Source organism: Paroedura picta, chromosome 8 (assembly GCF_049243985.1).
Source record: "Paroedura picta isolate Pp20150507F chromosome 8, Ppicta_v3.0, whole genome shotgun sequence".
NCBI lineage: Eukaryota > Metazoa > Chordata > Lepidosauria > Squamata > Gekkonidae > Paroedura > Paroedura picta.
The window spans coordinates 66,342,402-66,364,293 of NC_135376.1; the positions used below are offsets into that span (position 1 = coordinate 66,342,402).

The window sequence follows — 21,892 nt, forward strand, 5'->3', positions numbered from 1 at the left end:
ATTTCATTCCAAACTTTCAAGATTTTGACACATACGTACTCGCCCACTGTATTTGTAATCACTGCCCTATCTACTACAACAAAAAAGCATACTTGTGAACAGAACTGCAAGGACTGACTGTTCCATTTGTATATCATTCACTAGACCACAAAAGTAGTCCAGGATTCTTAACCCTGATGGGGACTTGCATTCTCTCTCTTCATTTCCCCTCCTCAGACATCATGATCAAAGTAGAAATCTTAAGGGTATGTGTGTGCTTTCCCAGAATTGCAAGTTATCTTCAGGCTACACCAATCATTTTCTGTATGGAAAACAGCAGTTTCACAAGGCAGAATATATGGCATCACATCCCCATTAATTTCCCTTCCCTTCACAAGCTCCTCCCTTCCCAGACAGGCTTCTCCAGGAATTTCCCAAACTGGAACTCACAGCCCTGTTATCGATATTCATTATCAATAAAAATATTAAGTACTGTGCAGGAATAAAATGAGCAGATCTCTGCTTTCAGGATCCCAACATAAAAATAGATTGAAGAAAAAGAAATGGGTCACGGAGGGGAAGGAAAATTTTTACACATGGTGGATGAGACTTAAAAAGGAGGCAAAAAAGAGTTAAGGTTTTGTTTGTCTTTTAAAATATACAGTAACTGTCCTGTGCATAGGGCTGCCAGCACTGGGTGGGGAAATACCTGGAGACTTTGGGGGTGGAGCCAGGAGTAGGGAGGCTTCAGAGTAAGGAGGGACCTCAGTGGAGTATAATACTATGGAGTCCATCCTCTAAAGCGGTGGTCCCCAACCATTGGGCCGCGGCCCAGTGCCAGGCCACGAAGGCCCTGGCACCGGGCCGCGGCTCCCTCTCCCCACCCCCCCAGCAGTAAAAAATTTCCCAGGCTGCAAGCTTGCGGCCCGGCAAGCTTCTTACTGTGGGAGGGGGGAAGAAGGAAGCAGGGCCGCGCACGTGCAATGCACATGCACGGCCAAAAACACACATGCGTGGCACTTTCGTGCATGCGCGAAAGTGCCATGCATGCACATTTTCGGCCACGCATGCACGCATGTGCAGCCCAGCCACACGTGCACATTGCACATTTTTGGCTACGCATGCATGGCATGTGCAGCCAGGCAATCGCCCTCCCTGCTGCCGCCGGTCCCCAGCCTGAAAAAGGTTGGGGACCACTACTCTAAAGCAGCCATTTTTTTCCAGGGGAACTCTGTAATCTCAAGAGGAGCTGTAAAACTGGGGGGTCCCCAGGTCCTACCTGGGGACTAGCATCCCTACCTGTGAATGTGTGTGTGGGAATTATAAACAATTAAGAAAAATGCAAGAAAGGAAGGATGGGTTTTCAATATTGTCTTGAAACAGAACAAGAGGAGGTTGGCCCAAGGGAGGGACTTTAAAAGATTCCTTATTTGGCCATGCTGAATAAACATCGGTTGATTCTTAATATCATGGACCACCTTGGTGATGAAATACTTCTAAAATATACTGTGTGATTCTTTTGGCCTTTCTTTCTTCTATTAGGTCAGCAAGTTGGAGAGGGAGAAAAATCAGGAAGTTAAACAGATCAAAGAACACGAACAGCATAAAAACATAGTGATTGTCACAGAACTCAAGGCTAAACTTCATGAAGAAAAAATGAAGGAGCTCCAAGCTGTTAGAGAAGGACTTTTAAGACAGCATGAAGCTGAGCTCCTTAGAGTTATAAAAATTAAAGATAACGAAATCCAGAGACTACAGGCCTTACTAACGACTGTGCGGGATGGGACGCCCGATAAGGTTAAGACAGTGCTTTTCTCTGAAGCAAAGGAGGAGGCCAAGAAAGGGTTTGAAGTGGAGAAAACCAAAATGCAACAGGAAATTTCAGAGCTCAAGGGAGCTAAAAAACAAGCAGAAGAAGCTTTATCAGTGGTCATTCAAGCTGACAAAATGAAAGCAGCAGAGATACGGAGTGTCTATCACCTACACCAGGAAGAAATCACCCGAATAAAGCGAGAATGTGAACGGGAAATTCGCAGGCTGGTATGTGAGGCTATCTTTGGGTTTGGTGGTTTGTGTGTGTATGGGGGGGGGGATGTCATACCCGTGCATATGCTGAAAACAGTTGAAAATATACTTGACAAAGCATACTGCTTTGAGACTACTTAATCTGGGCAGCATTTCTGATCCTTCTGAGGTTCATTCATCATTAATGAAAATGTTGGCAATGAGTTTGTCTCTAAAACATATAACATATGCTCCACTGTAAGCAACAGGCTGCAAGATTATGATCCAGGTTATCTTTTTCTCTGTTTAGTCTACTTAAATGATCATTTCAGTTCCTCAAGAAATAAGCTCCGCATCACCACTGGTTAGTATACAGTACAAGTTTTGAATTTTTGTTACAGGAAGATACATAATATATTCTGAAGACCATGATTGCAGAGATGGTAAAGAGTCAATTGAGAGAGAGGCAGGTTTCTTTTCCAGCTCTCCTTATGTGAAGATTTCTACTGCAGCATTCTAAATTATTGTGTCTATTGTTCATCCAGCCACTTGCAGAATGGTTAGTGAAAGAAAAGAGACTTTTTGATGACTAAATTGAAAGGCTAGAGCAGTATAATTCCCAACCTTGTAATTATTACTCTCTTTCCCCCACAGTTTTCTGGTTAAACAATTAGAATGTTTATATGTTTCTGATCTGCAAATATGGCATACCAGCCACGGTCCAGTACAGCCCATTGATCTGAAGAGGCTTAAAAAAGCCTTAATTTTCTGTTGGATTGTATTTACTGGATGCAAGATTCTAGCTTTCTATATAAGTTTTCTTTAATAACTGAAGAGATTTTGTGTAAGAAATAACATGTAACCTGTGACATACTGCAACTTTTTAGCATGCTGTGGTGACACACCATATACATATGTGAGTGTAGTATATGGAAGTGATGCTACACAGGATTACCCTCTCACACTTTTTACTTCCAGGATAATGTCTTCGTGCCACACAGATTATATTTTGCATACAAATTCAGTCAGACTGTCTTCTGTTTTATACATCTCCTAGGTAGTTTTTGAATGTATATAATTTGTACCTGATATTTTAAAAGTTGTCAGTTTCATATATCCCATAACTATTTTTTTTATTTTACCATGTAACCAGCAGTTGTGATTACGGTGCTATGATTACGGTGAAGTTGATATGCAGGCTTTTAAACAATATTTTGGGATGGTATTTGTAATTAAATAGTCTGCAGTTAATTAAGATGGGATAGATTTGTGGGTGAAATGCTTTCAAGTCACTTCCAACTTATGGTGACATTATGAATTAATGTCCTCCAAAATGTCCTATCATTAACAACCTTGGTCAGATTTTGCAAACTGGGGGCCACAGCTTCCTCAGTCAAGTCAATATATCTCATGGTTGGTTTTCTTTTCCTGGAGTCTTCAATTTCCCTGGCATTTTTAGGTTTTCTATTGGTCATTTTAGCTTCTAAGGAGAGTTCAGACTTGATATATCAGAAGACAGAATCAGAATATAGGATGATCTTGATAGGCTCAAGAGGTGGGCTAAACTGAATAAAATGAAATTCAGTAGGGACAAATGTAAAGTTTTGCATTTAGGTAGGGAAAACCACCTACACCAATATAGGATGGGGGAGACTTGGCAGTAGTATGTGCGAAAAGGATCTAGGAGTCTTAATAGACCATACATTGAACATGAGTCAGCAGTGTGACTCGGTGGATAAAAAGGCAAATGGGATTTTGGGCCGTATCAAACAGAGTATTGTGTCCAGATCGCAGGAGGTGATGGTACCACTTTACTCTGCTCTAGTTTGGCCTCACTTGGAGTACAGTTTTGGGCACCCCAGTTGAAAAGAGATGTTGACAAACTGGAGTGTGTCCAGAGGAGAACAATAAAGATGGTGAGGGGTTTGGAGACCAAGGCGTATGAAGAAAGGTCTGTTTAGCCTGGAAAGGAGACAACTGAGAGGGGATCTGATAACCATCTTCAAGTATTTAAAAGGCTGCCATGTAGAGGATGGAGCAGAGTTGTTCTCTCTTGCCCTGGAAAAACAGACCAGAGCCCACTAGATGAAATTAATTCAAAAGAAATTCCGTCTAAACATCCAGAAGAAGTTCCTGACAGGTAGAGCAGTTTCTCAGTGGAACAGGCTTCCTCGGGAGCTGGTGGGTTCTCCATCTTTGGAAATTTTTAAGCAGAGGCTGGATAGCCATCTGACGGAGATGCTGATTCTGTGAAGGTTCAAGGGGGTGGCAGGTTAAAATGGATGAGTGATAGGGTTGTGACTGTCCTGCATAACGCAGGGGGTTGGACTTGATGACCTGGGAGGTCCCTTCCAACTCTATTATTCTATGATCTAGAACCCACTTATTTGTCTTTTTCATGGTCCATGGTATGTATAAAACTCTCTTCCAACACATTTCAAATTAATCAACTTCCTTTCAGCTTTTTTCATTGTCCAACTTTCATACTATAGCATACATTATCTTAATCTTGCTCGCTAGCAACATATTTACATTTAAGAATCTTTTCAAGCATCTTCATGTCTGCCCTTCTGAATCTCAGTCTCCTGATTTTTTTGTTGCAGTCCCCCCTTTGGTTGATCATTGAGCCAAGGAATAGAAAATCTTAAGCAATTTCAATTTCTTCATTGTCAACCTTAAAGTCATGCAATTCCCCCACTGTCATTACTTTTGTCTTCACGACATTCAGCTTTAGCCAGCTTTTTTATATGGGCTAATTTATTATGTTGATTGAGCTCTTTGATGTTTTCTATGACAAAGATGATAGTGAGAAACATATCTTCAGTTGTGTGAGAAATTATGAACTTTAATCTATGTCATATTCAGAATTAATATTAGAGATTCCTTTCCAAAGGAAAAGATATGATTTTGATGAGAGTTAATCCACTTGAGTTAAATTTCATTTCATCACACTTGCTCACTTGAAGAACATCCAAATTTATTGCCCCAAGTTACAAAGAAGAAATGAGGTCAGTGCCACATGTCTGATTCTTCCTTATAATCTTTCTTTCTTTCTTTCTTTCTTTCTTTCTTTCTTTCTTTCTTTCTTTCTTTCTTTCTTTCTTTCTTTCTTTCTTTCTTTCTTTCTTTCTTTCTTTCTTCCTCCTCCTTCTTCTTCTTCTTCTTCTTCTTCTTCTTCTTCTTCTTCTTCTTCTTCAATATTCCAGCAGATCTGATTATCCTTTTCTGCATTAAACACATTACAGGGAGATAACAAGTACATCATTATATCTAAAATTTAGGAATGTAGTGAGATAATCTTAATTATATGGCCAATATAGGAATATAGTTTTCATAGGTTATGAGGTAAATAGATCATCTTGTACAAAGATGCAATAAAAACATGATGTCTGCTGTTTCATTTACACTGAATATCTTGGTTCAAAAAAGATCACACATAACATGTGGAACATTTGATGGTTTGCTTTATGTTCATTGAAATTTTCCATTCACCAGGCAATCTCACTGATTTTCTTGAGTGTATGTTAGCAATAATAGCAATTGCAATAGTAAGGCCCCTGATCTTCTGTATGTTATATTTGAATGCCCATGCAATTGATTGCCTTCCTTCAGTGGTTCCCTTTTGGTTTGAATAAAGCCCATCTTTTTTTGTACAAATCCAGCCTGTCCCAGAAAGTTTCTCAGTGTCTAGCATTTCTAAACCATTCCTTCTGTCAGCACTTCCTCATCCATCCATTGAGACCCCTAATCTGTATGATTGTTTAGTCAATTTAATCTTGGCATAGCCTGTGGAAAGTATGGCCCATGGAACAGTTCCATGGGGGTCTGGCCATTGTTGTTCTTTGCAGAGGGTTTCCGACAACAAAAGGGATGTAAGGATTTATATCTTCTTCTGCAAATAAAATCTTTAACCTTCAGCTCACTTATGTGTTTATTGATTTCAATCTTTTTGAGGAAAAAACCACTGAGTTGCCAATATATTCTGAAAAGGAAATAATTTCTCACTGAAAAAGTGCTGTATCACTTAGACCAATAATGCACAGCAACAGCTGTGCTGGGTCACTGCCGGTTCCTTGCAGTAGGGTAGCATGCCCCGCACTTCCCCGAGGACACACGGGGGAAGGAATCCCCCAGTGCAAGTGGACTGCCCCAATGTTGTGTGTGCACATGCCCAACACTGGGGTTGGAAGAGCCCATTGTGTCATGTAGCGGTGGCAGAGAGGGGAGCAGGGGGCATGGGAGCCCCACCACATAATGGCAGGAGAGTGGCCTGCTGCAACCCACCATCATGGGGGTGGGAAACCATCCCATTCAGCTCTGTAGCACCGCAAAGCTGAATGGGGTATTTGGTGTCCTTGCAGGGACACCGTAGGCTAGTGTCTTCCATTATGTATGGGGCTGACCTAGCAGAGCCGCATTTGGCAACCACGGCATCACAGGGAATGCAGAAATATCTGTGTCCCCTTACTGTGGGCCATCCAAGGCCCTGATTTGGGCCAGAGCTGGGAGATGGCCGGGATGGCAGCAATGTCATGCATAATTGTGGATTAGCCTCACAGCCCTGTTGCCGCCAGCCCAGCCTTTCCGCTCCATGCATAATCTATTTTAGTAAGCCAGCCAATGCTTACAATCTCTTCTGTTTCTCATGTTGAGCAATTTTAATTAGAACACATATTAATAATGGTCTGCTGCTAAGGCAAAATAATCCTCAACAAATACTTAATGCCAGACTGTTTTCTGAGCATGCATCATAACCCCAAAGCCATAATTCATCTTTATCTTTATGCTTTATATTTGCCATTTTATAGACAGACAAACTGGAGATCTATTTGATTTCTCAAGGCATGTTTTCATGAGATGATTAGTAACTAAACATCAAAACTAACAGTTATGCACTCTTAAATCCATTGAAGTCAGTGCTCTTAGAAATGCATAACTCTGTTTAGGATTGCCCTGTAGCTGACTTCAGGACATTAGTACAAATGTCAAACATAGATGCTGTTACAAAAGAGCAACAGAACCTGTGGCACCTTAACATCTAAAACATTTATTATAGCTTTCAGAATCCAAAGCCTTGGCAATGCTCATGAAAAATCATGCCACGATAAATGTCTTAGGCCATGAGCAGACAGTTCATTGTGAGACTGTATAATACTCAGTACTGAACAAAAACAGGTTGGAAAAGCAAAATTCTTTATACCTGCTTCTTATTAGTCCTTTTTGAAAGAAAACAAAAGCATTTCTGAAGTAAAGGTCTGTGTAAATCAGGAGACCACTGTTTCTGTATGTTGGACACATCCTACTCTAAAAATATGTTCTGTAGCTGGAAAAGGTAAAAATTATGATTAGGCAAAATATTGGAGCTGTAGCTCTCTAAAGGTTTATATTTGTTAATTCCCCCCCCCCCCATCCATGGCCGACATTTCTTTCTTCTGCTAGACGCAGCAGCATTCAGGACAGCTGCTTTTGACCCTTCCCCCACTGCCTCTGCACATAAAATCTTTGATCACACTTCTGGTTCTGCAATTGTCAGTTCTATGCTAATGCATTCCTTGAGGTCTTTTGGTCTTGATCATATCTCTTCTTCAGAGAAATTTCTGCAAGTTTGAATATTGTACTTGAAAAACAAAAGAATGCATGCCTTTGATGAATAGGCTTACTAGTTTAAAAGCATGTATGCACTGACATACAAAGTATGTCTAAATAAAGGTTAGCATTTCAGAATCAGCGATTCAAGTGGAAGGGGGAAAAAGGAAATGGGGCACTTTTATTTCAAAATAGACTAGACTGTATTTATACTAGGCCCATGAGCCCCATTCTATTTACTCTGATTGTAAGATCTTGAATGCTGTTCTGAATCCTTCCTGGAAGTGTGCCTTTCATTCACCATACGCTTGATAACTAAAGGTGTTGCCATTGCCCAAATTTTGAGGAATAACACTCAGTAGTTGCCAAACTTACAAGATTTTTTTTTTTTACTTCTTAAGGACTAATTCACATATGTATCCATCAGCTATTCAATTTTTATTCCATTCCCAAGAGTTCAGGGTATCATTTTATCCTCATAGCAACCCTGTAAAGATTATGGGGACAGATACAGTGACCCATTGAACTTCATGTCAAACTGGAGATTGGAGCCCAGGTCCTTATTCTAATGCTCCTGATCACATCTCTAAAGCTAAGCAGAGTGGACCCTGGCTAATATTTGGATGGAAATCTTTCAACACTAGGGTCATGATATGAAGGTAGGCAATAATTAACCACCTCCAAACATATTTCCTGGCTGCCAGACAATTCTAGGAATGTCTGGCCACACTACAAATATTCCATATTATAAATAAATAAATAAATAAATAAATAAATAAATAAATAAATAAATAAATACATACATACATACATACATACATACATACATACATACATACATACATACATACATAAATAAATAACCTCATGAAATACCATGATGGCTTTCCTGTGTTAAATAGCCAGAATCTAACACATGCAAAATTTGCCGGCGTATAAGACGACTGGGTGTATAAGACGACCCCCCAACATTTCCACTCAAAATATAGAGTTTGTTACATTACATTACAGCACTATGGGCCACTATGGGCAGCTATGTCTATCCCAACTGAAGTGCACTCGGCGTATAGGACAACCCCCCCCCCCCACTTGGAGCATGTTTTACAGTCTTATACGCCAGCAAATACTGTATTTATTACTTTAAAACACTGTTGATTATTGGAGTCACTTTGCAAATTCTGCTGCAAGTCATCAATAATGCCAAGCAAATGTGGAAAAAATCCTGTGCAAGTGTGAAGCCACTAGCTTCTCTGAAATAAATCTGCATGAAAAAGAAGGAATGAACAAAGGACAAAAGCAAAGCAGGGACTTTAATTGGAGTACTGCTGAGGTTGTAAGAAATAACGTGGAGCTGCAAAAGACTAGAGACTAGATACATCATTACTGCAAACAACAAAAATGAACAACAGAAACTGCTGGAACTTATTTTATTGTGAATATAAATATGAATGTTGATGCAGAGCATGCTACGACTGAGAAGCTATAGTAGTTTGATTAGAACTTCACCAACAAAGGCTCCTAAACCACTAAGACGAAACAAGATGTCCACCTTTTCTCTAGGTGTTCATTTGTGTACAATTCATTGCATAGATGGAGTGATCAGAGCCGTATTTGCCTTGCCTTGATTATCACATAATCAAGCATATAATTTGCAGAAAGGCTATGGGTTGAATATATGGATGCCAGTCCCCAGTGGAACATGGGAATCTCCTGGAGTGATAGCTCATCTCCAGACTAACAACATCAAATCCCCTGTAGAAACTGGTTGCTTTGGATGGTGGATACCATAGCATTATACTCCACTCAAGTCCCTCCCTGCCCCAAATTCTGTCTACTCCTGGCTCCACTTCCAAAGTCTTCAGGGATTTCCCAATTCAGAGCTTGCAACCCTAGTTGGATACAACCAACTTTTTCATTTAGGGGTAAAATACATGCTATGTATGACATGTGTCAGGTGCCCAGCCCAGTCTGAAGCAAAACATTAGAAAGGGGACTAACTTCTGTAAAAGTTTAGAAACATCCTTGTTGCCTTACATAACTCCACACACTCTTAGGGGAAAGGAGAATTTTAGAAGGTAGTCAAGTTGGTCTGTGGTAGTTAGATTCAAATTCAATAACACCTTAAATACTAACACCATTTCCAGGGTAACACCCTTTCCAGAGTCATAGCCCTCTTTGTCAGGCATGAGTAGGACTACAGATCCAAGTTTGAGTCATTATATCCCCATAAGAATATAGGAGGAGTGTTGTAAACAATGCTTGTAAAGATTGCTTTATGCAGATGGTACAATGCAAATGGTCATGAACCTGATTAGGGGAAAGGATGAACTTCAGCCTTCTCTCCCCTCACACTGATTTCACCTGTGGAAAACGCCATGAGGGGCTCTCTGAAAGAGAAAGAGAGCAAACAGACCCTCTTTGTAGCCTACTAGCAAAAGTAGTAGCGGAAGGAAGTCTGAAGACCCTCCTTTGCCATTGCAGGGTTTGGAACTGCCAGAGGCAGCCTAGACCTTTTTAAAGGTTATTCCCTGTTCTAACATTTGACTATAAGTCAGGTTGTGTGTCTCAACATAATGTGTATTTTGGCCTATTTTATCAAATTTCCCTCCTTACTGCAGAACCCATGATCTGCAGCATAGCCTTTTTTTGTGGTCGAAGGGCCTCCTCTCTCCATTCTCACCAGCACCCCCCCCCCAAAAAAAAGAAACCCAGATTGGATTCAATCCTATAGAAAATAGAGGGTTCTTGATCCCATATACCCATGAACATGTGTGCATGTCTGTGTGCACAGATGTGCAAATGGCACCTTAGAGTTAGTGAAAGGTGTGGACAGGATTCCCCTAACAACATAAGGTTTTGTGATAATGTGCTCAGATTCATTTGCTGTAAAATTTGTAAGAAAAAGAGGAAGAGATAGTCCATAGTTTTGCCATTGATCGAAAGGTACTCTTGCATTTGACAATGCCCTCAGCTCACAGAAAGGCAATTTTATAGAATATGTCAAATCAAATTTATTATGTAAGAATAAAAATTGCCATATAATTTACTTGTAATAGTAGAGCTAGTGGCTCTTTTCCTTACTTTTTTATTTCTATTTTTTGGCTTTACGATGGTGTATTGGATCCAAGGAAAAGTAAACAAAAGGAGCTTGTGGAACACATCTCACCTCTTTCTCTTTTACTTCTATCATATCTATGCTTTGACTGGCCCTTGGGGTTCTAGATTGCTTACAACTTCACTGCAGGGGACCACAAGCCCTTGAGAAGCTGCTCAAAGGCCAAGACAGCCCTCAGGAACAGAGAAAAATACTTCCTGGTTGATTGGTGCCATAGTGTAATATAATAGCATGTTAGATTTGGTTTTGGGAGACAGTGTTCAAATTCCATTTTGGCCATGACATTCATTGGGCCAGTCACCTGATAGGGTTGTTGTGAAAATAAAAATGATAGAGAGCAGATAAGAATGTGATAATCAGAAGAGAAAATAGCTGAAGAAGTGCTTTGTGGCCAGAGCAAGAGCTTGCACAAAAATATTCTGCCAATTTCGCTTTCTTGCTGCAGTCCTTGGTACTGTTATGAAGGATCTTCCAATTCCCTGAAGCAGTTTTTCAGAGGAGAGTATAGGAAGCTGCAGAGAGGGAAATGGTCCATTCTGTGAATTCATTCCATTCAGGGATCTTTGAATCCATACCTATATTTTAAAACCCAATACAAAAAGCCATAAATAGAAGAAAACTGTATTAAATGCACATGCTATTTCATAACAACAGTAGAACATATAAGACGACCTGCTAGATCAGACCAGCAGTCCATCTAGCCCAGCATCCTTTCACACACAGTGGCTAACCAGTTCTTCTGGATAGCCAACAGCAGAGCATAGAGATCAAGGCTTTCACCTAACATTGGCTCTGGGATTCAGAGGTTTAATGCCTCTCAATGTGGAGATTCCCCTCAGTCACCACAATAGCTAATAGCCATTGATAGATTTGTAAGGATATTGGTTGCTTTATTCATTATCCTGTTCCTAAGAATCCCTAATGTAGAATTTGCCTTTTTCACTCTTGCAGCACATTATGTTGACACATTCAATGAGCTATCTGCTATGACCCCAAGATCTCTCTCTCAGACCATTTCCACATGGAGGTGGAAAATGCATGGCACCTACTGCTCGCAAATGTGCAATTATAAACCGTGTGTTTGGCCACTTCACAGCAGTGGTTTTGGGGACTCAAACTTCCTCCTCTCTGAGTCCCAAAATTAATTTAAAAAACCCCCACAACAGTTCCACATTGCTACAGGATTATGCCACAACTGTAAAACATTTTTCAAGATTTCTTTTCAGGATTTTTAAATAAAGGTCTTGATTTATGTTTGGGTAGATTTCTGGTACGCTGGCCATGGTAACTGGACCCCAATGATTGTGTGTTCACAATAAACATTAAAAATAAAGAATACAGACACTATGCTAATAGGGAGAGGTCTGCTTCATCACATACGCCCCCTTTCCCCATTCATGCCCTGCCACCAGAAAACAAAATCATGAATGTGTTTTAGATAGGGTTGCTGCCTTCTCCCAATATTACTGTGCACACTGAAGAGAATACGACAGTACATTTTATTTCCACTGATACACAGATACATCACTTTGTGGTCCTGTAGCAATGTGGACAGCACCATTTAAAAAAAAATAGTGATCTGGAAATGGAGAGGAGAGGGCAGGTATGAGGGTGGGCAAAACCCTAGCGAGACTATCGTGCATTTCTTTTTTTTAGACAGGCTTGCCCCTGTTTGTGCCTCGTTATGCGCCACAACAAGAAAGGGGAGGTAGATTCTACTGCTTTCTCTCCTTATGGGGCAAGGGGGATGAAAGCTTGCGCCAACCACTGGTGAGCTGCGGGTTGCTGCTGACATCATGAGGAAGCAGCATTAAAACCCGTGAATGATGAGAGGCCGGGCAGGGCAAATTCCTCATGCGGAAATGGTATCAATCTCAGCAAGTTCAGACCCCATTAGCCTATACTTGAAGATGAGGAGTTTTTTGTACCAGTGTGAATACATTTACTAGCACCAAACTTCATTTGCCATATTGTCACCCACGCACACAGTTTGAGGAGATCCTCTTGGAGCTCTTTGCAGTCAGCCTTAATTTTCATCATCTTGAATATTTTTGTGATCTGCAAACTTGCCCACTACACTATTCACCCCTAATTCCACTCCTAATTAAATAGTACCAGCCCCGATTCCATTCCTTATGGGACACCACTGATTACTTCCTTCCATTGTGAGAACTGACCATTGATTTCTACTGTTTCCTTCTTGTCATTTAACCAGTGTTTAATCCCAAGTGTTTATCCTAGGACTGCTAAATTTACTCAAGGGTCTTTGGTGAGGTACCTTTGAAACTTCAGGTATATAAAGTCTCCTGGGTTACTGTTGTCTTTCTCAAAGAACTCCACAAGACTGGTGAGGCAGGACTTCCCTTTGCAGAAACCATGCTGATTTTCCCTTAGCTAACTTTGTCTCTCTATTTTTGCTGATAGTTTCTGCTAATTTGCCTGGGAATGGCTTGTGATTTCCTCGATCCTCTCTGAATCCCTTTTTAAAAACTGATGCCACATTTGCCACTCTCCAGTTTTCTGGTACACCACCTGAATTTATTGATAGATTACATATATGGGTTAGTAGATCAATGATCTCACATCTAAATTCCTTAAGAACTCTTGGGTGTGTGCTATTAGGATTTGGAGACTTATTGGTTTGTAATTTCCTCAGTATGTCTAGAACTTAATCTCTGGTCACCTCAATTTGACTCAGGGGCTTTTTGCACGGCTTCAAAATCGCACAGTGGTTGCCAATTGGAAACGCTATTGATTTGCCATAACGCACGACGTCGTAGACAATCTGCAACACTCCTGAAACCGATCAGCAAAAAGCGCTTTGTTGTAGCGCTTTCAGGGGAATCCCAAAAAGTGGATTCACCCTCCGGAAAGCGCTACACTCTTGCAAACAATCTGCAACACTAGCGATAAAGACCTGTGCGTTAACATTGTTGCGGTTTCTTCAAAGTCCCTCCTCCTGAGCCTGTCCTCCAAACTTCCGGCGAAGCGATCGCCATTTTTTTTTCTCCGAGCGAGCGGGGATAAACGCCCCAGTGAGCCTCTTTCTGTTTAGAGGCTTCCCTGGCTTCAGTCCTTCACCTTTAGTCACTAAGCACAAACCACATAAAAGCCCGTTTGCTGAAATAAAGTCCCTTTATTTTTTACACATTAATTCAGCCGAAAATCGGGCCCGTGAGAGGGGGGGGGATTTTTTTTTTATGACTCGAGGCAGCGTGGCAACGATCATACGATCAAACGACAGCTCACATTAGGCAGCTGGATGGGTCTCTCCGTTGCAACGAATCCACCCAGATTCGTTGCTATGGGTCTGTTTTTTTTTTTAAACCTTTCTTAAAGGGAAAGGGGCTGTTTGGGAGCATGCTAGCGGCTGCCCATTGGCTGCTTGACGGCCAGGGGCGGGACGAGCTTGGCAATAGCGCTTCCTTTTCTGCCGAGACCGGAAGCTGTGGGAAACGCTACAAAACGCAACTGGATTCCACTACAAAGGCAGGTATGCATAACGACGAATTCCACTATTTTAAATGGCGATTTTTCATTCAGTGACCAATTTGCAACAAAGATCCCGGTGCGTAAAGCCCCTCAGTTTTTCAGACTTCCTTCCTGAAAATAGGGGCTGTAGCATGGGTATGTGCCCTACACATCCCACAGTGAATACAGAAGCCAAAAAGTCATTGAACCTCTCTGCCATTTCCCCATTTTCTTTTAGCAATCCTTTTATTTAGGACCAAACCTACTAAGGGATTTTCAAGTTATTGTTGAAGTGCTGTTCTAATTGTTCCAGTTGATATGTTGTTGTTATTGTTATATTGTTATATTTGATTCTGATAGTGTTCTATGTGAATGTTCAAAAATGTTTTATGTAAACCGCTCAGAGCCGTAGGGAAGGGTGGTATAAAAAAATAAATAAATAAATAAATAAATAAATAAATAAATAAATAAATAAATAAATAAATAAATAAATAAATAAATAAATAAATAAATGTATTTGCCATTCAAAGATATCACTTCTTCTCTGGCTGGTTTATAAGCTTACCCGCTCATGCTGCACCACCCTTATGCTGCCCTGCACATCTCTGAGACATGCCTGACATGCACACCCAAGGACCGTGCCATCCTTCCGCAGAGCCTGCGAAACGGAGGTCTTCCGCCAGGCCTATGGTTGAGGTCGGTGCCCCCCCTTTTTAGATCGCCCCCCCTTTACATCTACATCAGCAGTGACCCCTGGTTTTTGCGGATAGTTCTGCCGCCATCAGGTAGGGTGGGTCAGGTGGGTTGGGGATTGTTTTAGGTGTTTTATGTACTAGGGTTTTTATGGGGGTTTTATATGTTGTTACCCGCCGCGAGCCTCAGGGGAGCGGCGGACTAGAAATCTAATAATAATAATAATAATAATAATAATAATAATAATCTCTTTCCCACCCGCTCCCCCGCTTTGTCAACAGCGGTTCCAGTTTATTCTGCGCTGCCTTTCTTTAATTATGTTTTGTTTATTAATACGATCAATGACCAGCAAAAATGTATGTACATATCTTTAGTCACCTTCCTTCGTTCCTTCTCCATCTCAAGATGAGCCTCATGGATTAGATCAAGTGGACAATAGTACACCCTGCTGAGAGGGGGCAGTATATAAATCAAAACATAAATAAATATTGGCTGGAGAAAGCTTCCTGTTTTTTTTTTTTAATTTTAGGGTCTGTAGATACCTTTGCTTTTGTAAGTGATTGACAGGTCATTTATTGCTGGCCTTACATAAAACGGACGTCCAGGACAGCTTGCCTGCAAGGAACCCTGGAGGTCATCTATTAGCCAATGATAGGCATGGATTTCCTTATTTGCAATTAAAACCTCTTTCAGGGAGGGTTTTTTTTCTTTTTGGATCCAGATGTAAATGTAAAATTCAGCATACATTTTATCCCTTTCCCACACCTTCTGCTACAATATTTTCTTTGCAATCCTTGTAAGTGGCTTATTCCATATTAAAAATTACATATTGTTTTTTAGTCAGTATGAGAAATAACAACTGCAGGTTCAGCCACTGGTTTGCTAAAAGCAATATTAGAAATTGTATTTTATAGCAGACGGTTGGACAAGGAGGGATGGAAAGTAAAGAAATCCCCATATTTCATGGCTCTAAGCTTGAATAATTGGCAGCCACGTTGCTCACAAGCTGTTTATTAATTAAAATGCATTCATGGTGGAGACAACCTGCTAAATAGAAAGTGGGGAACATCCATGCTGTTAAACAATACTCTGCTCATGTATATTCATAGACCGTGTTTCACAAGTCGGCCTTCTGTTATCAAAAGTAACTGGATAAAATTCTAAGACAGGCGCTATGCAAATGTGATACATTGCTAGCCTGGCTTTCTGCAGGATTGAAATAAACGTGCAAACTAGTCTTTTTGGGATACACATCTGGATACTGACACAGCACTCCCAGCGAGTTGCAGCCCCCTTTTTTACTCTAACCTCTCCTTTGTGTGGATGGTATGGAGCAAAAAGGCTGTAAAAGTAAGTGTGTAGACGTGTGTGTGTGTTTTATTGATTTTACTGCTACCCTAGAAATAGGTTAATGTTGTTCATTCATTGACTTAAAAAACAGATGGGGAAAGATTGTGTGTGTGGGTGTATTAGGGCAAAAGAGTCACAGTTATTTCTCTTCCCAGGTATAAAATGTAAGGAAAAGGTAATATGGAGCTTTCTTTTCTTTTGTGTTTCTTCCCTAAATTAAATGCTGTTTGTTGATAGAATTTCTTTGTTGTTTTATTAGTAGGAATTTAGCTTAACAGATTTTTCCTCTATCTCTCCCCCCCCCTTGCCTGCGGTTTTATTATACAATTCATGGAAAATGCATACCAGGCTGTTCTTTGTTATGTCCTATATTAGGCAGACCCCCCAAGTTGACATGACATTAAAAAAATAAATATGTTTGTATGCTTTGTGTGTGTGCGTGAATGCATTTAATAGCAACTGTCTGTTCTACCACTCTTATTATAATGCAGTATATAAATAAATGTCATTGCTATTTCAGAGAAGATTTCCCAGCCCTCCAGTTCTTGCTGGTATGTTTTTGTATGTTGTCTGTTTGTGAAAGCTGTTTTTGAAATACCATGTTTGGTATTTTCTCTGGGCCATGTTAACACAAAACTTTGTGGAGGAAATTATGCTCCTGCCCCCAGATTTTCTTACCCACTGATCACCTTTACAGTATGTCATGCATTAGTGACAATTTTGTCACAGGGGAAGCTATAGTATTGGTTGAAAGGTGACTTTGTATTTCTGTGTTTACTTCCCTGCCTCCCACAACAGTGTAATACTGTGGTTTTTAAATTGTCTTCTGGGAAGAATAATGATAAGATCAATATTAGTGTAAAATTACTGGGTTGATTAAGTTGTCCCTTAAGGTACCAAACTGGCTCTGTGCATGTCAAAACAATCTCAAATTTTATAAAGTTTCCTCAATCTGTGTTTTCTATAAAGTGCCCTCTCTTTTTTCAGGTCCAGAGGAGCAGGTGTTTTTAAATGGTTCCTTCTGGAAAATTAACACTGTTAGGCTTATTCTGCACATGTAGGGTAATACACTTTCAGTGTGCAGAACAGGAAAATCTACTTCGAAAGTACATTGAAAGTGCATTAACCAATATGCTTGCAATGGGCCTTAATCTGCATCTTTTCACATTGTTGAAAGTATTGGCAGATCCTCTGACAAACACATCAGTCAACATACCCAGTTCAAAAGATGGGAGATTTGGGCACTGGGATATGGGGAGGGTGGATTTCAGGGGAAGTTGGCATCACTTGTGAGTGACACAATTGGAATTTCCCCAAGGTCTATGGCCTTTAAAAAAAAACATAGATTGAGAATATTGCTAGAGTGGTATGGAGGATGTGATGTCACTTCTGAATGGAGGGTTAATGGACATGCCATGACTTCCAAGTGATACTCTAGGATTCCACCTGGTCTCTGTAGCCATTGCCATAGTGACTGAGGCAAATCCATAGACTATCACCATTGACACCACCCCCACCCCAGTTTTTCTCAAATTATCAGGGGTGGGGAATAACAACAGGAGAGGGAGTCTGCCTGCTGCATATATTTTAAAAGACAATTATTGAGTAGTGGTTTCTTCTCAGTTATGCTGAGTTAATTTCCTCCATACCTCAATAAAAGAGTTTTTGTAAGAAGTAAATGGAATATTGCAGTTTAGGTATTAAAAGTACACCAAGGGACCCTGTTATGTACTTGTCATATACTTTGAGAGATTCTGTAATGCAGTGACAAATTTTGACCAGGGAGAAGGCAGTGGAAAGGGGCAAAGTATGGCACAAACTTCTCCCCTTCTAGGAAATAATCTTCGTATAAAAATGAAAGGAGATGCTACCATCCTTGTCCAATGTTCAGACAGAATTATCACTCTAAAGATGAATTAATATAAAGAAAGTTGCTTCAGAACTATCCATGGAATCAAAAGGTTGTGATGACAAAAATGGGATCTGAGAGTAGGGCCATCTGCTGTGCTCTGTATACTGGAAACAGGAACTAACAAAGGGCACAGATGGGGTCTTAACTTGCCACCCAACAGTGACATGTGAGTCGCAGGGTTTATTTTTCTTTTCCCATATGCCTGGTGCCAAATTCAAACTATGACTATGGTTTGTGCTTGTAGAAGAGGCTTCGGCACCCCTGCTCCTTTCAGTGGCAGCTCCAAGGAAAACGGGGAATTGCTGAAGGCCCTTTTCCATAAATGAAGAAAGTTGTTTTTTATGTGCTGCTTTTCTCTACCAGAAGGAGTCTCAAAGCAGCTTGCAATTACCTTCCCTTTCCTCTCCCCATAACAGACACCCTGTGAGGTAGGTGAGGCTGAGAGATATTCTGACATGACTGCTTGGTCAGAACAGCACTATCAGAGCTTTGACAAGCCCAAGGTTACCCAGCTGGCTGCATATGAAGAAGCAGGAAATTAAACCCATTTTGCCAGATTATAAACTGGCTCTTGAAAAGGAATGGGGGCCTAATCCTCCACTTTTTCTTGTGCCTATGCAGTATACTAGGCACCATTCACATAGGGGAAATTAGCAGAAATGTTTGTTAGGGACATCTTGTAGAGAAAGAGACCTCACCATTCTAAGCATCATGTCCCACTGCTCTATGGATCCTAAAGGCCAATTCAAAGATACTGCTTCTGATTCACTGCAGGTCTCTCCCCCCTAACACTGGCAGGCACCATTTCTGCACAAGAAATTTGACCCTACCCAACCTCTCATTGTTTGTGGGTTTTAATGCTGTTTCCTCATGACGTTGGAAACAACCTGTGGTTCTCCATGGGTTGGTGCGAGTTTTTATCCCCATTTCCCCAGGATAACAGAAAGTGGGAGAATCCGCTTCCCGTTTCTTGTTGTGGCAAGCCTGTCTTAAAGAAGAAACATGTGACAGTCTCAGTAGCGTTTTGCACACCCTCGCACCTGCCCTCTCCCCTTTCCATTTCCAGATTGCAAAAAACTATTTTAATGGCGTAGTCCATGTTGCAATGGGAACACAAGCCAATGTGTCTGTGTATCAGAGGAAATAAAATATACCGTCATGTTTTCTTGTTGAAAGCTCCATCATCCTGTCACTTTTGAAAGTTTCCAAATTCCATTTTGAGAAATGCTATCTGACAGCCCAATTCTGTACATCTTTACTCAGAAGTAGGACGAGAAGAAGAAGAGATAGGTTGTTTTACTTCCCACTTTTCTTACTCAAAGGAGACTCAAAGTAGCTTACAGACAGACAGCTTGATGTAGTGGTTAATAGTGGCAGCTTCTAATTGGGAGAGGTGGCTTTGATTTCCTGTTCCTCCACATGCAGCCAGCTGGGTGACCCTGAGCTCCTCACAGTCTTGATAGTGCTGTTCTTACAGAGCAGTCTAGTCAGAGCTCTCTCAGCCCCACCTACCTCACAGAGTGTCTGTTGCAGGGAGAAGAAGGGAAGGCAAAAGATAAGCTGATTTGAGACTCCTTTGGGTAATGAAAAGCGAGGTATAAAAACAACTCTTCTTCTAAACACCTTTCCCTTCGTGTCTCCATACCATGTAAGGTAGGTGGGGCTGAGAGAGCAATATGAGAGCTGGTCTTTGAGAACAACTCTAAGAGAACTGAGACTAGCTCAAGGTCACCCAGCTGGCTGCATGTGGAACAGTGGGGAAATCAAATCCAGTTCTTCAGATTGGAGTCTGCTGCTCTTAAAGACTACACCATGTGCATTCAGTTGAGCTCACTCCCAAGTTCATTAGATTGCAAACTACAGTGCAGTCTTAAACAGAGTTGCCTCCTTCAAAGCCCATGTAACTCTGTTTACAGTCACACTATAGGACTTTCACATGATAAAAAAGTGAAAATTTTGCTTGTCTGTCAAAGTAATGGTTTTTTCTTTTGTCTCTTTTTCCAGAATAGGTCATAACAAAGTTGCTCAGATGATGCTGTCCTTTCTGTAGGTGCTATTCCACAATCTTGTAGACAAAGAAACTGTTATTTGAAGTCCAAATCAGAATTCTTCAGAAACTTCTTAACTGTTTGAATTGAACTTTTCTCCCCATGTAATTGGATTATGGAAGTAATAGACAATGTAATATGAATTTCCCATTCTTTAAAATACTATACTGTTGTCTCTGGGACAAAATTGTGGGGCATTCTCATTCTTGTCTCTTCTGGTGTACCATGTTTTGCACTACTGCAATGTACTTTTACTGATTAGCTTAGGGTGTCCTCAAGGAAACATATTTCAGTTTATTTTAAATAGTAATTAACCAGAAGAAAATACAAGTTCCCTTTAGGGTCGAAGAAGTAATTTCCTAGCATTTCATCATTTTTGCTGGTCTTTCTCCATACCAGAATTCCATCCATTGAACACATGCCACCATCAAGACAAGCCCCTCCCCCCTGTCATCCTTTGTTACATCTTGGAGCTGAAGAGGTATACACAGGCAGAACTGTTTTTGTGTCATCTGGCTGAACTTGGCAAAATCCAGTACTGACTCCAAATACTTAGCATCATATTGTTCTTTTTAAAAACATTATATCATGACTTCTTCTACAATAGGAAACTCAAAATATTGCAATTGCTTTGTTCCTAATTTTATCTGGACACTGCAAGGCTTTCCCCAGCATCTGTTGGATCAACCCAATCTGTAGACTCTTCTACCTTGACTATTATGCTTGATTTTCACACATAGCTTAGTTCCCTTTCAACTTTATCCTTTAATGCCACTGACAGTGCACCCCTAAGAACACTCTTCTGGGAGGAAGTACTGCAGAATAAATCTGAGCAGGATCTTTAGGATTACTTTCTGAGGTGAATCTTTCTGAGGTGAATGAATTACAGGTCGAACCTGTGAATTTATCTTTCTATCCTGGTAAACACCCTATGCCTTGAAACAATTTTAGTAATCCATAGCTGCATCCCACTGATTTGATGCTTTACATTTTATCTCAGCTTGTATTGTTTTCATCTGCAGTGCCATCAGCACCTCCCTTGCTTCTTCTGTTGCCATAGGAAGAAAATATGGCAGCTGAAATCCCTGCCTGTCTTCTCTTTTCCACTTGCAATACAGCAAACTCAGTTTGTTGTTTCTACATTATCCAATTCTTGCTGCATTCTGTTTAAACAACAGATTCCCAGAAGGGTAATTTCTCCTTCTTTCCTGCTTTACATTTAGTTTATTCTGTGCAATGTAGAATTTCTTATTATAAATTCTGAAACATGGATTCTGTGTGATAACAATGATCAGAACAACTTAAAGTTGGTCAGTTTATCTAAGAGCTACAATTAAAGCCCACTGTAGCAGATACAATGGGCACTAGCATGAGCGGACAGGAAAAAACAGCAGAGAGAGAGAGAGAGAAAGGATAGAAAAAGATAAAGAGAGAGATAAGAAAGAGGGGGAAAGAGTGATAGGAAGAAATATAGGTAGAATGAAAGAAAGTTAGAAAGTTAGAAAGAAAAACAGAGAGACAAATATAGAGAGTAAGAGAGGGGGGAAAGACAGAGAGAGGACTACAGAGAGAAAGAGAATGAAAGAGATAGAAATTAAGAGAAGGAGAGAAGTAAATGAAGAGAGGGTAAGAAAGAGAGAGAAAAAGACAGAGATAGAGGGGGGAGTGGAGACAGCTCTTCCCCCCCTGCACCCCCCGGTGGGCCGGAAAGCCCTCCTGCATCCAGCCCAGAGG

General features: G+C 40.7%; 1 protein-coding gene across 20 annotated transcripts in view; it reads left to right on the forward strand.

Moving 5' to 3' along the window:
* Positions 1-21,892, forward strand: part of JAKMIP3 (Janus kinase and microtubule interacting protein 3) — a 144,257-nt gene that overhangs the window by 54,214 nt on the left and 68,151 nt on the right. For all 20 annotated transcript variants that reach the window (XM_077350141.1, XM_077350144.1, XM_077350143.1 and 17 more), the window contains one exon: positions 1,522-2,019. In XM_077350141.1, the coding sequence (XP_077206256.1) occupies positions 1,522-2,019 (498 nt within the window). The remainder of the gene's footprint in view (positions 1-1,521; positions 2,020-21,892) is intronic.